The sequence below is a fragment of the Dendropsophus ebraccatus genome, chromosome 7 (genome assembly GCF_027789765.1).
Source record: "Dendropsophus ebraccatus isolate aDenEbr1 chromosome 7, aDenEbr1.pat, whole genome shotgun sequence".
Classification (NCBI taxonomy): domain Eukaryota; kingdom Metazoa; phylum Chordata; class Amphibia; order Anura; family Hylidae; genus Dendropsophus; species Dendropsophus ebraccatus.
Window position 1 is genome coordinate 118,351,611 of NC_091460.1, and position 20,871 is coordinate 118,372,481.

At 41.9% G+C, this 20,871-nt stretch overlaps 1 protein-coding gene across 2 annotated transcripts in view; it reads right to left on the reverse strand.

Moving 5' to 3' along the window:
- ADAMTS3 (ADAM metallopeptidase with thrombospondin type 1 motif 3) overlaps positions 1-20,871 on the reverse strand; it is a 140,312-nt gene that overhangs the window by 49,457 nt on the left and 69,984 nt on the right. For both annotated transcript variants that reach the window (XM_069978297.1, XM_069978296.1), the window contains exon 4: positions 18,738-18,888. In XM_069978297.1, coding sequence (XP_069834398.1) covers positions 18,738-18,888 — 151 coding nt within the window. The remainder of the gene's footprint in view (positions 1-18,737; positions 18,889-20,871) is intronic.

Genomic DNA, 20,871 nt, shown 5'->3' on the forward strand with positions numbered 1-20,871 from the left:
CCTCCACATTGACGCTGCAGGGGTCTTGATCAGTCAATGACAGTTACTTCTCCTGTCACTGACTCCCTTAAATGCCATGATCTATAGCGATCATGGGTTGATGGCAGGCGGCTGCGTGATCCCGGCGGCCTGTCATTAGCCCTGGCCATTGGGACATTGATGTGTGCTGGGCTGCTGACAGTGAGGCAGCCTGATACACATTGTAAAAAACATCACAGCAGGAATATATATATATATATATATATATATATACATACACACACACATTCCCACTGCATGGGGCACAGGCAACCTAATAATAAGTACCTCGCAGATATTTAACTATCTATGAACTCTGCATACCATTTTCATAAGCGATGGATGTACAGTAGGTCAGTTAGTACCAATGCCTAGCCTATCTTTTCTTGAAGTGTACCTGTCATTATAGAAAAAAAAATTGACATGTTATAGAGAAATGTCAAAAGTTTTGATCAGTCTGAGTGTTCAGACCCGTACCAATCAGGAGAACGAGCGGGGAGAGGACCACAGCTGCAGCGCATCCACTATGCGTTAAAGGGATTGGCCTCTTTATAGTAAAATAGTTTTGTGTGTAATATAAGTAAGTGTATTCACATTTCTTACTGACAGCAGCTCCCTGTGTACCTCACAGTGCTAAAATCAGACTCCCCTCCTCCAGGTTGGGCTGCCCTGCTCTGTGGTGAGTCTGTCAATAAGATGACCGACATGGAGGAGCATGTGACCATGCCTCGCCCCCCAGTGTCCACCATAGGCACATACAGACTCTGGGGGGTGGGGCATGGTCACATGCTCCTCCATGTAAGCCATAGTATTGACAGAAACACCACAGAGCAGGACAGCACAGCCTTGAGGAGGGGAGTGTGTTTTTAGCTCTATAAAGTACACAGGGAGCTGCTGTCAGTATATACAGTACACTTACTAATACTGTACTCTGAATAATTTTACTATAAAGTGGCCAACCCCTTTAATAAAAAAAAATCAGGCTCCATAGGAGGCTCCATCCAACTCTTTTTTTTTAATTCAGCTCAGTGAGTCTTCTCCCCGCTCTATCTCCCAATCGGTACGGGTCTGAGCACTAAGACCTGGACCAATATAAACTTTTGACATGACTCTATGACATGTCAAAAGTTTTTTTTATAATGACAAGTACACTTTAATAATATTTTCACATAAAAACCATTGGAATATTTGGCTATGTCCAGACTGCGTAAGAGACCAGCCGTTCCGTGACCTGGCCGGGTCACGGAATGGGCGGTCTCTAAAAAGTTCATCTTTAGCGCCGCAGAGCTCCGATGCAGGCGCATCCATGCGCGCGCGCATCAGAACTCCCCGCAGCACACTATGGAGCGTGCTGCTTGCTCCATTGTGCGCACTGACAGGGTTTTCTGTGGCCGCTATTCGATGAATAGCGGCCACAGAAAACTGACATGTCAGTTGTTTGTGGCGCTGCTAGGGATCCCGGCCAGAGCGTTTACTATGTGTATACGTTCCGGCCGGGATCCCATAGGCGGCATGGTAACGTATATATTCGTAATGAATATATATTATATATATAATATAGGTTGTGTGAACATAGCCTAAAACATAGCCTAAAAAAGAATTTTTGCTACAACTATACAAAGTTGCAGTTGCACAAGTTTACTAAAGTGAAGTTTGCACTTTTTAAGTCCATCTTGTGTATATTATTTCACCCATAAGCATTGACTGACCTTATTGTATCATGGTAAAGCTTCTGGGTGAAATACGCCCAGCCAGCATTACTGCCCTAGAATTAAAGTATGTGGAACATCCACCATAATCCTAGAAAGCTTCCCGAAATAAATTGCCTGCTACTATATTCTGACAAAGTCAGATAGAGGTTGTTTTTAGAAATGATTGAAATGACTAATACATGTGCCAGGCTTACTGAGAAGAATTCATGAGGTCATTCTGCAAAAATAGCCAAAGCATCAGGCATAGCATAACCTCCTACAAGGTATTAACCCAACCACACAGCATAAAACTATACAAGTCCAAAATTATCTGTAATTATTATAGAAGGGAAGGAAATCAAATCAGTTTAGTTTGTAGACAGCTAAAAAAATATTTATAAATTACTACGAAATACAATGAAAATCTAGAATATAATTTGCAGGTCCTTAAAGGAGAACTTTAGTGATTTTTTATTTATTTTTTTTTTCAAATCAACTGGTGTCAGAAACTTATATAGATTTGTAATTTACATCTATTTAAAAAATCTTATGATGTAATTTATGTTATTATGTAATAAAATGTACTGTTTATGTAATAAATTTATTATATTATGCAAATACATTAATTATTTTTATTCCATTTCATCCATTTCAAAGCCAAATGAAGCTATACAATGCTGCCACCACTACAATAAATTAATTGCTTTAGTACGAAACAACAGAACACCTCTGGTTTCTGATTGCAGAGATGATCACCAAGAAGCTTACAGCACGGACTCTGGAAATAACAAAGACATACAAAAAAGCAGAAGAGGAAATCTGGGAACTTGAAACAAAAGAAACAACAAATGTAATGGACAGTAAAAATGCCAGCTAGACCAAACTAGAAGGGAACGACACTTACTAGAGATTAAGTAGATCCTTGGGGCATGCTGGTACTTGTCGAGGGCCTAAACTTGTTGTCCAAACTTATTACACGGCCCGATCTAGAGGAGGAAGTGAGCAGCGACCTGTCAGGTCAGCGTTGGCATTCTCCACGTTTCCCGCTACCTGTCTGTGCTATTACATGCACAGACAGTGTAAGGGGCTGCCGGAATGATCCTTAGATTGTCCTGGTGGCCCATAGAAGAGAGCAGCGATCTGCTGCCACCTCTCCTGTGCAAGGTTGGACGTTGTTGGGATTTTAGAACATCCTGAAAGACAATGATCAGCCGACACTTTGCATGACAGCTAATCACTGCCTTTCAACATGGGCTATTACACAAACCGATTATAGGACAGAACAACCGGTAATCGGTCAAGTAAGGATGATAACCGTTTTGTGTAAGGGCCAGTTCAAACAGAGTAAAACTGGCGGAATTTTGGGGCGGAATTCTTCCCCGCGGAATCTCACCAGCCTCCGTGTCATACTGGCAGCCTATAGGAGGCTCACGCACCTCCTCTCTCCACGCGGAAGAATAGACATGTCAATTTTTTGAAACGGAGAGAGGAGGCGTGCAAGCCTCCCATAGACTGCCTGTATAACATGGAGGCTGGCGGGATTTTGTGGCGGAGAATTCCGCAGGGGAGTTTTACTCCGTGTGAACTCAGCCTAATAGGGCCCTTATTATCTTACTAATCATAGACAGAGGTGGCAGCAGAGAGCACTGTGTCAGACTGGAAAGAAAACACCACTTGCAGGACATACAGCAGGACATACTGCAGGACATACAGCAGCTGGTAAGTAAGCACTGGCAGCCACGTTTCTTTTTTTATTATTATTATTTATTTTATTTTTTTATAAAAACAGTTACAAATCTGACACCAGCTTATTTTTTTTTTTAATTCCACGTATATACCCCTTTAAAGCAGTACAAAATTGTATTTTAAATTATATATTCTCTTTAACACTTTTAACCATGACTAACACCTATCTCCATGTACCACAGCAACTCTTACACTTCATATTCCGCTCCGCTGGCAGTGGCAATGTAAAACCTAAGGCAGAAAGTCAGCTACTATGCCCAAATACTAAATAAAATATCCTGGCAATTTTCTTTCCAGTTATTTACATAGCATGCTAGCACTACAATGTGCTGGGAACAAATTGAACCCAGTAAGGATTAGGAGAGACAAAGTAATGATCAAATTAATTTAAAAATGGGGATTTAGTGCAAATGTGTTGGCCGAGTGCAACTATTCATAGCAAAACCACAAATGAAAGGATATTTTGCATTGCCAGCAATATTCAGATGTTTGTATCAAAAAGTTTAACTCCCGTAACAATTATATGACAACAGCTACCACATATGTTTTACATATGTTATATTATAGGATGTATCACCCCAGACTGGTCACCCTGTATGCTCCTGCCCTCACCCCAGACTAATCACCTTGTATGCTCCTGCCCTCACCCCAAACTGATCAACCTGTATGCCCCTGCCCTCACCCCAGACTGGTCACTCTTTATCCTCTTGTCTCCGCCCCAGAGTGGTCACCCTGTATCTTCCTGCCCTTACCCCAGACAAGTCACTCTGTACCCCTCTCTTAACTGATTGCCCCCATGTCCCTTTTCCATATGATAGTGACTAAATCCCATACCGCAAAGGGATCTTGCTGTGGGTGGGCACACAGCTCCCAGGCAAGCCCTGCCCCGGCCGGATTTCATTGGCTGCTCCACTCTGGGCTTCCTAGCAGTCAAAATCAGACCCTGCCGGACCCCCGACCCTAATCTGAAAGTTTAGTATTAGGGTTGGGGTCGGATTAGGGTTACTACAAACATTTAACTATCCCTTTCCCACATAACAACCCTAACCCTCGGGGTTGGTGCTAATCAGGAGGGTTAGGGTTGGGGCTGTGGAGAGGGTTAGACATGAGAAATCAGTGGGACCTAACCCTAACCCTAATACTAAGCGTTCGGATTAGGGTCTGGGGTCCAGCAGGGTCTGATTTTGACTGCTAGGAAGCCTGGAGTGGAGCAGCCAATGAAATCTGGCCGGGACTTGCCTGGGAGCTGTGTGCCCGTCCCCAGCAAGGTCCCTTTGCGGTATGGGATTTAGTCACTACCTTTTCCACATACCTGTAGCTTTAGTATTCCTCCTCTATTGTGCAGACTGTACAGGACCTGTGGTGACATCATAGTCACATGTTAAGGTCCGTCAGTATGTTCTCTAATGTTACTGAAATGTCTCCTGGCTGCAGTTTTGCCTTAATTTGTGCAAAATCACGGTACAAAAGCAGCTATTTTTTTCAAATCATGGCAGAACTTTAGTCGAGTGACAATACACCATTGAAAGTATGAGTCTGCTTGGGTGGCCATGCGCCCCCCCAGGAGCTCAGGGCCCAGGCTACCACCCGAAACTGACCTATTATAATCCGCTACTGCTTCTATAGTAATGTTTCCTCCTGGGTTTGTTAATGATTTACCTTCAAGAATTGTAAAGCAAGAATGTCTGATTATCGCTAATATGATGGGTTTTAGTCTGTCATTGCTTTGGAATCCATTATGAGGCAATGGCACAACTAAACACTCCCTCAGTTTCTTTGATATCACTGGTGATGATTAACTCAATAGCGGTATGTACAAAACCCCTGTCTGAGGTATCCATGAGTCATTGCTTGCATGGGAAATATTTAAAGACCTGTTTCTTATAGAAATGAGGTTTTACAGCTATTTCCCTTAATGTTGTCATTGCTTAATTCTGCAGAAACTAGTGGTGAAATATTAAACCAAAAAACTTAAGTACGGCATGTAGACTATTCTGGTTTCTCAAATTTTTTCCCACAACGTGCATGAAATTCAACTTCTAGCACATAACAGAGGGAGCCTAAGAGCCCTATGACAAAAGACGATTATCGTGCAAAAAATCGTTATGATGTTCGTAATTGTTTTGTGTAAATGCAGGCAACGATCAAACGACTAAAGAGAAATTTTTCATGTGTCGTTGATCGCTGATTTTGTGCTGCCACCAAAATCATCGCTAGTCGTTCAATAATCGCTTATTGATCGCTCAGTATGATTCCAAATCATTTGCTCTTTAGCTGTAAACAGATGGAGTAAACAATCCTAGTAACAATCGTAACTAACGACTATTGTTCTGTGTAATATGTGAACGATGGGGTCTGGAATTAGGGCCTACTGTCCTTGTGCCCCCCCCCCCCTTCCTCCCTGGTTTTCAGCAGCCGCTATTGGTATAACATATGTATTGGCAGTGGCACACTTCAAGGACTCTATTAATGCGCAAGGCACTAAGATGTTCCAATTACTATATGGAGACACTATTACTGCATGCCGCACAATGTAGAAATGACTACTAAGTGGAGAACCAAAAGGCCGTATTACTATGTGGTATACAAAGGGGGCACTATTTATAATTTTTTTTGAAGGGGGCATTATTTTCTTGCTGCACTAGGACACTGTTAAAGAAGGAGTGTAGAATGGGAAGTTTGTGTAGAGGGTGGGAGGGTGCTGGAAAAGCAAAGAGCCAAAAAACATTTGGGCAGCTGCAGAAATTGTCATAGCGGGCTGGGTCGAATTGAGAGAAAAGGGAGACTCTTGCAGTTTCCGCTTAGCCAATCAGTGGCTGCAGCGTTGTCCTGCCTTAGCCGTTGACTGCACATAAGGCTAGAAGAAGGAACGAGCCCCTTCCCAATGGGTAAACACTCATCAACCTTTCAACAAGTTTTTTTTTTTTTTTTTTTTAACAACCGAGCGCCTGAACACCATGAAGTACCCGGCCCACCCCTGGCAGAGTGTGGCCCGCCTCCAAAGCAATACCCCGCTCCCCTGGACTGCATGGGGCGGCTCCTAGTTACGCACCTGACTATGCCCTTAGTTTACACACTAAAATCCTTCTGACAGCCCTTATTTTAAATATATAAATATAGAGCGGCTTTTTAGGCTATGTTCCCACTCCAGGAACATATTGGGCAAAGGCGGCCATCTTGTTATATTGACAGCCGCTAATATAGATCATCTTGATTATTAGCAGCCATCTATATTACGAGATGGCCGCCTTTGCCCGATATATTTCCGAAATGGGAACATAGCCTTGATCTGTGACTAATACAGTACGTTTCAGCTATACGGTATGTCTTACATATAACATGCAACAGTAATAGCAATAAATTGTCTGATGCCTCTTACACCTGGAAAGCAGATGTGGCAAAGGTATCTAGATAAAATACTGAAAAAGCATTACTATATCTTCTGCTTAACTGTTTCCAGTGAGAACCAATTTTAGCTAAAGATGTATCGAAACATACTAATGTCCCAAAATCTAAAAAACATAACCAGCAACAACAAAAGAACAGATGGAAATACTCTATCAGCCTCTAACTTCACTAAGTTTGGCGTATGTTAATGTTATTTTCAAGTATTCATATACTGTATGTATGGTAAATTAGTTATATAGTAAAAATGGAAAATACCGCAGCAGACAGCACTTCAAATAAGTGGAGTGTTTATTCACTGGAGTGCGACGTTTCGGCTCAACAATAGCAGCCTTTCTCAAGCAGGGATACAATGCCAATGAATTGAGCCATAAAAATACACACAAGTGTTGACATGGAATGTGATAAGTGATTGTTTTTACCAAATATGATAATGAATTGATTACTATCACTTATCACATTCCATGTCAACACTTGTGTGTATTTTTATGGCTGAATTCATTGGCCATTGCTTGAGAAAGGCTGCTATTGTTGAGCCGAAACGTCGCACTCCGGTGAATAAACACTCCACTTATTTGAAGTGCTGTCTGCTGCGGTATTTTCTGGATTTATACAAACCTGGGTCCGGTTTGGTGAGGCGTGCACTACATCTTTATTTTTTCTACTTACCTGTGCTGCTGAAGCTGCTGTGTTTGGTTAGTTATGTATTAGATATAGGCAGAATAGTCCAGACATAGGCCCATTTTTTACCACAAGCACTCAATAGGCAACCTTCAACTAGTATTAATGATCAAATCTAACCTGCTTATATGTGCCTATTGTGCACGGGGGACAAAGGTACTGTATTTTCCGGCCTATAAGACGACTGGGTGCATAAAACGACCCCTGACTTTTAAGAAAATTGTCAGGGGGTTCACCTTATATGCCAGAAAATGTTAACCCATGCCTGACTGCAGCCCTGCTGTGGGCAGGCAGAGGTTGACTGCAGTTAGAGAAAAAAAAACAGTTAACTCACCTGTGACCCATTCCCGGCAGACGCATGTCTCCTGTCCTATTCATGGAGCAGGCAGTGCGACATTCACTGCCTGCGCCGGAGATACCTGAAGCTCTCCTGGACAGCCCAGTGTCCCATTGGAAAAGCTCGGAGACGCTCGGGTGCCAGGAGAGCTTCAGGAGAATGACAGAGGCTTTGGGAACTTACGTCGCCTCTGTCATTCTCCCGAAGCTCTCCAGGCAGCCGAGCATCTCGAAGCTTCTCCAATGAGACGCTCGGCTGCCCGGGAGAGTTTCGGGGATCTCCGTCGCAGGCAGAGTATGTCACACTGCCTGCGCCGGGAACGGGACAGGAGACGCACTGCTGCCAGGAACAGATAACAGGTGAGTTAACCATTTCTTTTTTTATAGTAGTCGCCCCATAAGGTGGGGATGCAGCCATTTTTGAGCTCCCCCACCGTATGGGGTGACCATACCCAGTGTATAAGACAACCCCCGACTTCTAAGAAGATTTTTCGGAGTTAAAAGGTCGTCTTATACAGTGGAAAATAAGGTAAGTTACTAAAGTGACTTAGGAACAAACAAAAGGGCGCTTCCTACTGCAATACAATCAGCAAAGGTGAGCGCACACAAAATTATATTGAAATAAACTCACCTAGTCTCTATAGAAGCGTGTTATTCAAGCTGTGGTATACATAAGTTACCGCAGCTCAAAGGAAGAGGATTCACCACCCGTGTCCACTGGTGTCAGAATATGTAAAACAGAACAGCTCGATCCAGACCTATTGTGCCATTTGATCCTCTATAAAAGGTGAGGAGGGGAGCAGTTACCACAGTCCGTGATGAACACAGTGGACTGCTGCAGTACCGCAGTGGAGACAGACCATCAATTCTGGAGCACAAATGATTTATTAATGAGCGCAACGTGTTTCGGCACCGACATATACCGGAGCCATTCTCAAGCATAACAAAGTACAACCTCAGCAACAGGTTAACTATCTTGCCCATGAGGAGGACTATAGTTCCAGTGATTCGACCTTTTTCCAGCATCGCTTCTACTTACAACCCCTCTATTACAAGAACATAACTCAAATTCATTAGGCTCCATAGCAGACAGATATGGGCCCCCAATAACTAATGTAAGGAAACTGAAACAACAAGATAAGTAGCAATAATTTAAACTATAGATAACCGCACCATTAACAAGACAACCCAGACAGTGCAACATAGTAAAAAAGTCACCTGAGAAAGGTGCATAGTTCTTGCATCCAAGTGTGTCTCTCAATCTCAGGGTCCCATAGCAGCTGCTATCTCAGTGCTGTAATTCCTTACTAGCATCACGGACACAGCGTAGATCTACTACTGATACACTTGGCCACCAGGTGCTGCAAATGATGACAGCTCAGGGAGCCCAGTGTATTGCAGGAGTGGGCCACTGGGCCCCTGAAGTGGTGGGCCCTGTAGGAGTTGCTATGGCTGCTATGGTGGTAGTTACACCCCTGACATGAATAGTGGCGATTCAGGAAGAAAGCAGCCAAATTAATATAAAATCACTAGACAGAGCCAGGAGAAGCTCTCTCCATAGTTCTTTGCATGTAACCTAGACTGACTCCGAATGTGAGTGTATGGGACCAACTTGTATCACACACACACACACACACAGAGGAAAGAAGCACTTCTACCTGTATGTTCAAGTGACTGGTGGCCATCTGAACACCCCGCTCTCTACCAAAGTTTTTTTTTTTTTTAAAGACAGGGAAACTTTCAAATGAAACTATATTATAGAAATATTCAGTACTAACCACTAGAGTTGATCTACTTGATCTAGCACTAAAAAGCTGGGGTGCTCGTTACTCTAGTCGGACATTTTTCAAAGCTCGAGTGCTCAATTCGAGTAATGCCTCATTGAAAAAAAGGGAGACTCGAGCATTTACCCGGAGCCTCCAGCTCCAATCAGTGGCTTAGGGCGGGACACTGCTGCAGCTGATTGGCTAAGCAGTGATGGTGAAACTAAAAGCCTTTCAACAAGCTTTTTGTATCCTGAGCAGCACAAGGTACTTGGTCGAGCATCAAGCTGAATCGAGCATCCCGATGCACCATGCTCAACTTAGCATACTGGCTCATCTCTGCTAAACAGCTAAATTTTTTTATGCTAAATATTTTTGCTTTCAGAGGCCAGGAGACCATGCACGGTAGAACAATGGCATCTTTATTTTACCATATACCTTTTTTTTTTTTATATAAAACACACAACATCATATATTAATAATTTAGATGCTTAAATGCGTAAAACAGAGCTACTGAGATTTTGGAAAAAGACTAGTTCATAAAAATTTCACGTGGATGGTGCTATGGCTTAGCCACTGACATGCCTCTGTTCTCTCCAGCAAAGGCTTTGTAGCAGAATCATTGCTTACGGACAGATGCCAATAGCTGCCTTTCCCTCTAATAAAAGGATCATCGAAATCTAATTCCTGCTCAGAGTTAGTTTAATAATAAAAACATGTGGATTTTCCAATGTACATTTCCTAATCTAACCTTTCTAGAGATAATATTATACCAGATGAAATATGAGATAGTTCCATGTAACTCAGGGTGGTCTACAGAGGGAAGTTGAAAACCAATAAGCTAAGCTGGAAAAGAACATTTTCCTGTTTGTTAAAGGGGAAAATCTTTTCTGCACAGTTGGTTCCTAATGGGCAGGGGTATCACTTGGTTGTCTGAGTATACTCTAAACATCTAGGTAATACTTCTGTTCGGATAAAAAATCAGAAATATGTGACATCCATAATTATGATAACTTCTGGTGACTACTGAGTAGTGTTGAGAAATTAACTTCACGAAAGTGTCTGGGGTCTGCAATTTCTCTAAACGCTCATCATTTAACTTCCCGCATTTGGAGAAGGTCGAGGTAGCTCAAGGACTGACTGGAAAACAAGTATTCAGCCTATGGTCACATTCACACAACGTAAATTTTCTAGAAAATTTACATGGTGCTGCAGACAATGGAATCCCGGCTGGAGTGTATACACATAGGGGGAGATTTATCAAACTGGTGTAAAGTGAAACTGGCTCAGTTGCCCCTAGCAACCAATCGGATTCCACCTTTCATTTTCAAAGAGTCTGTGAAGAATGAAAGGTGGAATCTGATTGGTTGCTAGGGGCAACTGAGCCAATTCTACTTTACACCATGTTTGATAAATCTCCCCCATAGTATACACTCTGGCCGGGATTGCAAGCGGCCGCAACGGAAACTGACATGTTTAGTTTTGTGCTGCCGCTATTCATTGCGGCACCGGTTGCACTTTCCATTGTAGTGTGAACCCGGCCATAATGTAGTGTGAACCTGGACATAAGCTGTATCCATGTTTTCCAGGACTTCTTGGGGCTGAATCCAACTTCTTCAGCAACCGATTATCAAATGCCGAATACTTGGATTCGGACAGACCCCAGCATACTCGAGACTCAAGACTGTCTACTTTTATGAGCTTTGTGTGATGAACAGTAAGGACCTATGTAGTAAAAAGTCACAAAGAAAAATAGAATCGCTATGGTTCCATGCCGCCCTTTTTAATGCTACAGCAAAACACTTCATCAAACGCTCTGGACATTAAAAGAGGCCATCTCTGAAAGTTTCCATCTAAAAAATTGGCTAAGTGGCTCATTTTATGCCAAACCAAATTTCCCACAGAATAGAATAATAGGTGGTAAAAAGATCTTCAGACTGACCTCTATAACACTTAAACAACTCTTGCCGCACAAGGCTGTGAAAAGCCGGGCCAGCCACTACAGCGAGGTCCCTTTGAAAGCTTCAAATGGCCAGCTCTACCTCCTACAGGGGATTCAATGGAAAGCATTGTTTGGCCAGCCTCTTAGAGGAGAAGAGTGATCACACGTCCAGTTCTGAAAAAAAGGGAAATTAGTTGCTTGTCCCCACATTTAGACGTGATGCTTTAATACAAGTAAGGGACAAAGCCTGGATTTCACGCTTTGTCTGATATCTGGCCATTCTGAGTTAGCTAAAGCCGCCTGTCCTTGTTTCTCTAAATTTGGATAAAAGCTGTATTGTCTGGCGACAGAGACGTATCACGTGAAATCATTTCAGCTGTCAGTACGAGGAACATTGCTATACATGCTAATTGGTAATGTGTACAGCTATAAATCTTATTTTTGCTTCAATTCAATTTCAGTTTATTTTGCGCATTGGTAAAATCAGATTTGTACAACTTACATTGATGTAAAGGAATACAGATGTACTGTTTATTTGAAAATAACTTACAGTACATCTCCGGTTCTGTTTTTTCTAACCCATGGATTTAATCACTTCCTGGTTTCCTCTTTGAACTGTGACCCTGCTGTTGCCATGCAACAAAGCTTTCCCACAATCCCCCTTGCTTGCCTGGTCAACTTTAGTGGGTCGTTGGCAAGGAAAGCAAGTTATCATAAGCAAGCTGGCACATAGAAGATTAGTAAATCTGTATCTCTCACACAGGATATTTTCAGAAATGCATGTTTGAAATATATTTAATTTCACGTGTATCCGTTTAGATCTGGCTTTCTTATAATGGCACAACCCCTTTAAGCCTTAAAGAGGTTGTGCGGGAAAATGACTTCTTGGCCAGGCTGCTGTGGCTGCAGGAGACTAATGTGTACTTACCTGTCCCATTCCCCTGCCGCTGTCGGTTTCTGGGCCACCCGCTATGCACCGCTACTTTTACTACTGTTTTCAGAATATCCAATAGTGTTGCACTCCCATAGCGTCTGCTTAGTATAGAGTTTATGCAGAGCGGGCATTTCTGGTGGGAGCATAACATCATTGTATGTTATGAAAACATAGGAAGTGGTGCAGAGCGTGCAGCCTGAGATCCGTCAGTGGCAGGGTAATGGGACAGGTAAGTACACATTATTGACATGTCCCCTGCAGCCCGAGCAGCCTGACCAAGTATTCAATCTTCCCGGACAACCTCTTTAATGTAAACAGTCCAAAAAGAAAGATATAAAAAGCAATGATGGCACTGCCAGGCTCTCCAACTGACGACACTTGTGATATAAACTGGACCATAAGCAGGTGGTGCTCCTTCCTAAAAACACATGTGTGGCAATGAACAGCATAGAAGAAGTAATGAAAGGCACTCACCATCGCTTGAAATTAAAGGGGTTATCCAGCACTACAAAAACCTGGCAACTTTCATCCAGAGACAACATGACTCTTGTCTCCAGTTCAGGTGTGGTTTGCAATTAAGCTCCATACACTTCAATAGGACTGAATTACAAAACCCCACCCAAACTGGAGACAAAAGAGGAACTGTCTCTGGAGCAAAGTGGCCATGTTTTTGTAGCGCTGGATAACCCCTTTAAAACCATCCGGTTTATTACAAAAAAGCAGGGGTTGCGGGGGAGACAGGAATGGGTGTCACCTAGAACTTTGGTGAGTGCCAGGATACTCCTTTACTATTTACCCCTCCACATTATAAGTCAGCATGCCTTTTTTGATGGAATGCTATGTATAGCTGGGATGTACAGCATTAACTTTGTGCGAATCTATCCTAAGGGCTCTATTACATGGAAAGATTTTCGTATGAAAAATCATTATATCGTCCAATCTTAAGTGATAATCGTTCCGTGTGTATGCAGGTAACAATCAAAGGACTAACAAAAATTTGTTTCCATGTTGTTGATCGCATCTTTGGAGCTGACCATAAAATCACTGTTAATCGTTCGCAAATCTTTCTGTGTATTATAGTGAATGATTTCAGCGTTCGTTTGCAACCGTTTATCGTTAATCGGAGAAAAATAAAAATCGATTAGTCTAATAGGACCCTAAGGCATGAGCTATATTATTTCATTCATCTATTTTAAATTTTAAAATCTTATCCCAAGATGTGATATCATTTGACTTAAAAATAAAGCAAAGAAAAAGAAAAAGAAACAATAGCGACGCATAATACAGTAAATATCAATACTCTACCTAATGTTGTAAACCTATGACGTACAAAATACTCCCATTTCCAAACTTTGTATTTCAGACAAATTAAGTTGATGAATTCCTTCTCAATTATCTACAAGGCGTTGGTATGGACTGATGCAGAGGAGGCTCATTAGACTTTCTATTGTCTCGGCTTCTGCTCTAAGGTCTTGCATTCCCAAGCAACCAGGAGCAACACTCAAATCATCCTTTATGCGTGCGTGTTTCCCACCTGTGACAAAGACACTGCCACCCAGTGTCATGACAACTATGCCACATATACAAGAATTCTGACTGAAAGAAATCATGCAGATAAAGGCTCACTTACTCGCCTTTACATTGTGATTTTTTTTTTTTTTTTTTAACAAGGGGTTTTCTCCACCGCAACACACATTCAGAGCATTACTGTTTAAGTCCACTTGGTGTCACCTATATTATTATTGTGTGTGTTTTTTTTTAACGATATTTTATTAGTGGCTTATGTAATATTTGAACATACATATTGAAAATTCATTACATATTCAAAAAGAAAGTCGCTCACAGGCAACAAAGGATTGTATGTTTACAATATCATACAGATACTATGAGCCTTTGTAATAACCCTAAAAGACATATTATCATATACAATACAACGTAGTCTTACCAAAAACATAAGTAGAAAAACAGTAATTTATAATATCACCTTAAAACATGGTATAGATGCCAGATATTCAAATATGCTACCAATAGAATGGAGAGAATTGTCTTTAACAGAGAAAGGGAAAAGCTTAAGATATTTGGAGTGCTCCCAGAGTTCCCTTTTGGGCGGCCATGCAATACCAATCAGTGTCCTTAAATTGATTAATGACAGAGTCTCTCTCTTCTATAGTAAAATCATGAATTAGAAATTGTGTCCATTTGGACATAAATGTTTTTGTTGATTTTTCTTTGGTGCGCAATACATCCAAAAGTTCCCAATGAAAGATCTCCTTCAGAGCGGAGAGTACCTCAGAAATGTCTGGTAGAGTATCCAGTATCCAGTGTCTTAATAAACATTTCAGGGAAACTAATAGAGTTATATGAATTCCTTTAGAAGTAAGTAATTTAGGAGAGGGAGTAGTAGAGTCTATATCAATAAAATGAAAAAGATAACTAAGAGGGAGAAGTGGTATGGCATGGCCCCAAGTGGACAAAAGATAGAGCCGCACAGAGTCCCAAAATTCCTGCACTCGCGTGCAGGCCCAGGCACAGTGAAACAAGTCTGCTTTAGGAAGTGAACATTTCGGGCAACTGTTTATGTGAGAAGTGTGAGAGTTGGAAAAAGGAATATTAAAGGCATATATAGCCTTGTGTATAAAGCGGAAATGTATTTCACGTAGAACCACATTGGGAGTGGCAGAATGCACTAGTTGAGATCCTCTCAATATTTGTTGGGTCAGATCCTCTGAAAAAATTACGGAGGACCATTTTTTTAAAAAAAAATTTGTCTAGATAAATTCTTTTGAGAGCGTGATCTAAGTTCTCCATATGTATGTGATAAAGAATTATGAACTGGTGGTGTTGGGAATAGATTATCAAATTCTATATCACTTTCTGCTTCTGCTATGTCCCGCACTCTGGAAGTAAGAAATTCAATTATAGAATCGTATTGAGGTAAATGAAATGAGGACAATTTAAATCGTGTTCTGACGATATCCCATGATAAGAAAGTGTTGGAATTAGTATCCAGCAGATCCCCAACAGAAGAAACATGTGCACTCTGCCACTCTGAGTAGTCCAATTTGTCGAGTCAGGTGGGTAAAGTGGTGAATGCCACAGAGGAAATCTTTTCGATAGGCAAAAGGGTAAACCATATAATTTTCGTATCGCCTTCCATGTGGCAATGGTGTCTTTAAAGATAACACTTCTCTTAATTTCTGGGGGGGAGTTCATTATTATTGTGTTTACAATTTTGAGTCAATTATTCTTCAGGGCAATGATACAGAATGAATCTTTTTCTCAAATACTGTAAATAAGAAATATTTTGAGCTATTAAGTCATGCGGAATAAAAAACGTCTACTTCTGCAGAAGAAATTCGAGTTTTAGAATCAGATTTCCGACACAGATTCTTAAAAAATCCACACTGGATTTGTCATCGTCCATGTAGAAAGATGTGTCTCTTCTCTTTACGCATGGAAAAAAAAAAAGAACAAATTTTGATTTCAACATAAAATTATTATAGGAAACTGAGAAAGCTGTACAAACTGCAATGTAACCTGATTGTGAATGTTCACCCTCTAGTAAGACCTATCATTTATAATATGGTGTATGGAAAAACAGATGGTACCAAAGCAGAATTAAGAAATTATACCAAATAGTCGTCACAACCCCGCAGACCCAACGAGTCAGGGAAGGGACTGGGTGGACACAGACAGTAAACCCTGGACTAGTCTCCGCTCACTGTCCCTGCCTACTTGCCTCAGACAGACCTAGGCAACTGCGGGCAACTGGGCAACAGTCCTTAACTTGCAATACATGATACACAAGACAATAACAAGACTAATTACAGACAGGCATAGTCAGGAAGCTGGGGTCAAACCAAACGGGCAGCGGGGTGCATAATCAGAGTCCAGAGAATAGTCGGGTCACAATATACATGGTCCAGGAAGCCAGTCCCTGCCTACTTGCCTCGGACAGACCTAGGCGACTGCGGGCAACTGGGCGACAGTCCTTAACTTGCAATACATGATACACAAGACAATAACAAGACAAATTACAGATAGGCATAGTCAGGAAGCTGCCTACTTGCCTCGGACAGACCTAGGCGACTGAGGGCAACTGGGCTACAGTCCTTAACTTGCAATACATGATACACAAGACAATAACAAGACAAATTACAGATAGGCATAGTCAGGAAGCTGGGGTCAAACCAAACGGGCAGCGGGGTACATAATCAGAGTCCAGAGAATAGTCGGGTCACAATATACATGGTCCAGGAAGCCAGATAACAAGGAGAAGTCAGGTGCAATAGCCGGGGTCAGGAAATCCAGATAACAAGGTAGAGAGAGCACAAGGAACACCAAGCACGCAGGAAATGCGACAACAAGGGAGAGATAGCACAGGGAACACCAAGCATGCTATTCAAATTAGTCTAAGAGCCAGCAAAGGCTTAACTCCCGCCGAGTGTGGACCCTTGGGGTCTCCATGACATCACTTGGTCAGGAGCGTCTGAGAGACTTAGAGCATGCCTGATCACTGTGTTGCTGCCGAAGTGATCTTCTGATGACCCAGAGCGGCGCTCCAGCAGAAGGGGAGGACGTTTCTGGAGCGCTGGCTGGTAAGTATAGGATAATAATACCTTCATTGCTACATTACAACTTCGCTTCCTAACAGTAACAAAAAGATTCGGCATAGCTCACTACTCCTTATAAGTGCCGAGGTAAACTAGGCTGTGATTGCCCCAAGTTACTATTATAGTACAATCTCAAGAGACACCAACTATGCCTTCCTAATAGGCCTTCAGTATATTTCTTATGTCACGCCAACCCTGGTAATTCTCTTCTGTGATGATGGCAGCTTAGCTAAAACTGCTCCTGTTGGTTCCTTAATGACAAATGGCATATTTTTAGCAGGCAGACAATAAGAACTTCCATAGACGTCAATAGGAAAGAACCCAAAAGCTTAGTACTTTTCTAGGCACAAACTAAACTACTGGGATCTGTCCAGCTCTGGTCAGAAAACTGTTTGAGATGGTGACTCATCAGGAGCAAGGAAAAGTGGATGATTTGTAGGAGCTAACACTGAGATAATGTTATACACTGACTGCAATGTGGGTAGTTTGGCCTAGAACCAACAAACATGCATAGCTGAAAAAGAATGCTATAGCCCAGAAGAACATTTAGTGCATAAATTCTAGCAGCTATTTAAAAGGTTTGTTCTTGTCCAAACAACATTTGTTTTTAAAGAAATGTGCAATGTGTATGAAAAAAAAACTGCACACGAATAATGATTTATACTGGACAATTGGGTTGTTCTAAAGAAAATTGTACAGTTGCGTACATTCGCAAGTTCAAATATGTTGGAAAATGATCGTTATAACCATTCCGATCATCGAACATACGAACAATTACGAACGTGTTCGCTCATCACTAATCAAGAGGAGAAAGAAAGGCTGCGGCACTCGCTGGCTCGCTCCAACAACTGGTTACTGATGCAAACAATACTGGCAACAATTGTTTCAAACCTAGAATATGCACAAATATAGATTGAGAAGTTACTTGTCACATTGCATTTTCACCACAAAAACTATATATCAGTCTACTCATCTCATCCTGCTCTGTAACAGGCTGACAGGTTAGACTTTTTGTTGCAAAACAAGACAGGTTGCTTTTAAAGAGGGTTTTCAAATATTGCAAATATTGGCATATTGCTAGGGTATAACATTACTTGTTGATCTATGGTAACCCATCAGCCTGGTGCCCTAGTTTATCTCTGCAGTATCTTCAAAGTTAGTTTTTTTTAAAGTGTACCTATTATTTAAACAAACTTCTAACATGTCAGAGGTGTGTCTCGGCATCCGGGTGCTGAGACCCCCGACGATTGTTAGAATGAAGCGGCAGATGCGGGCAGCAGCAACCTGCTCTGCCTCACTGCTAAAGTAGCGGTGGACGGATTATAATGGAGCCCTATGGAAATTCCGGTCATCGCTGTATCAGAAGTTCCATAGGGCTCCATTATAATTCCATTGACTGCTATTTTAGCAGTGAGACAGAGATGAAGAGGCAGAGTGGGCATATAAAAATACTATATATATAGGTCTAAGGATAATTTTTAGAGAACATTATATATCTGTTGGTTCTGTATGCTTTTCAAGGTCAAAAATAGGATACATTTATACACATACATAAGGTATGGGAAAGTCAACATATTTTAAAGACCCACAATGTCCTTTTGGCCTGACCTGATCTGTTGGGAACATCTTCTGGCATAACTTTTTTTGCAGTCGATCTTTTGTATATTACATGTATTCTTCCTTCTTCTTCCTCTTTTTGTTTGCCTTTCTCTAAAGGTTCAATAAAAAATTCATCCTCTGTTGTGCGTATCATTCCAGCCTAGGGGGGAAAAAAACAATAATTTAGTATACTTTTATCTCTGTACATATATGAATGTAGGTCAAAACACTGACACATTTTATCCACTCAACTGAATTATTTAATATCCAAGTCTCAGCAGATAGAAAAAAAATGCAGTGCGGCACTCACCGCAACACTTTAAAAGGCAGACTTTATACAGTCACAATTACAGATGCAGACAAACAAAAGGCGACAAGTGTTTCAAGCTCTTGTGCGCTTCCTCCAGGCCCTTCCTCCTGTCCTTGCCTTTTGTTTGACTGCATCTAAAGACTGGGACTTTGACTACACGACTGGGACTTGATTACTTAAGTGCTGAGTAGGGATGGTCCGAACCTGCCGAGGTTCGGGTTCATAAGAACCCAGACTTTTGGCAATGATTCCGGCTGTCTTAAACCTCCGTGGAGAGGGTGGATAAAGCAGGAGGACCGCCTGGAAAACTGGGATACAGCCTATGGCTGTGGCTGTATCCCGGTTTTCCAGGCGGTCCTCCCGCTGTATCCATAAGACAGCGCGAATCATTGCTGAGAGTCCAGGTTCGTACAAACCCGGACCTCGGCAGGTTCGGACCATCCCTAGTGCTAAGCACTACGACCCAAGAATAGGTGTCTGATTACCCTTGGCATGTTTCCCTTCCAGTAATCTGCATGTGTGTGAATAGTGCCAAGGTTGTTGTTTATCACTTCTATTTTTAATTATTTACTATGCCTAGACATTTCAGGCGTGGATTTATTAAGGTCTGCCAAAGGTGGCAAAAGTTTGGAAAAATCCCTGAGGTTTGTACAACATTTAGAAGACTTTTGCAGTCTCTGTGCCCTCGAGAAGTGGGAGTGGCTTGATGTACATGGTGTGGCATCACACAAAGTACACTGAATTTACTACAATTTAATTACTACAATGTAAAGTACAGGGGAGCATGCTTGATGGCACAGGACCATGGTGGACAGGTGGAGACACAAGGCTGAAACGCCATACTGTATTTTTTATTATGAATTTTCTATGGTGGTGATAAGGAAGGGGGTTGACAGTATCACTTCAATACAACTGCAGTTGAAATCTATTCCAGCTCCGTTCTGGTGTACATTTTTGATACTGTAATGTGGCTGAGGCTGCCTCAGATGCACTTAGATGTTTGTCGGTGCAAGAGTACACTGGCGGGTATTTACTTAAGACTGGTGTACAAAATGCCAGTCTTAAAGGCCCTATTACACAAAGCGATTATCAACCGATATCGGCTGTTACAGGCGATAATCATCTTGTCTAGAAGACAACGATCAGCCGAAATGCACAATGTCGGCTGATCGTTGTCTTTCAACATGTTGAGAACTCAACCATCACAATAGCAGCGATATGCTGCCGTCTCTCCGTGTAGTAGGACCGGCGGCAGCAGACCACCGCTATCTTCCCCACGACCCCCCGACTCTTACCCACTCGCCGCGTGTAATAGCGCTGGCAGCAAGCGGGGAACGAGGAGCAAGCGCCCCATGTAATAGGGGCTTTAGTAAATATCCACCCCCACACCCATGACATTATACTTGTTGCTTTGTTTAAAGCTCCAGTCTTTCTCCAATGTATTCTCAAAACCATGTAATCAATAACTAGAGATGAGTGCAACGCAAATCATAGACTGTATCCATGTTTTCCTGGACTCCCTAGAGCTGCATACAACTTTTTAGCCACCGGTAATCAAATGCCAAGAGAGTTGCGCTCATCTCTATCAATAACCTTTCCAAACAGCCTATTATAAAAGGTGTTAGATAAATACTATTTAATATTTTAATAAATACCCCCAATAGGTCACTTGATTTTCTTACCACCTTCCTTGAGCACTATCAAGATCTAGGTTTGCCATAGCGTTGACTTCCCTGCCAGACCACATGTTTCGCCTTGTTCAGTCTCAAAGTTTCTTTCAGGTAAAGCAGCACAAATGTATGACTAAGCCTTCGTTGAAATAATAAAGTCATC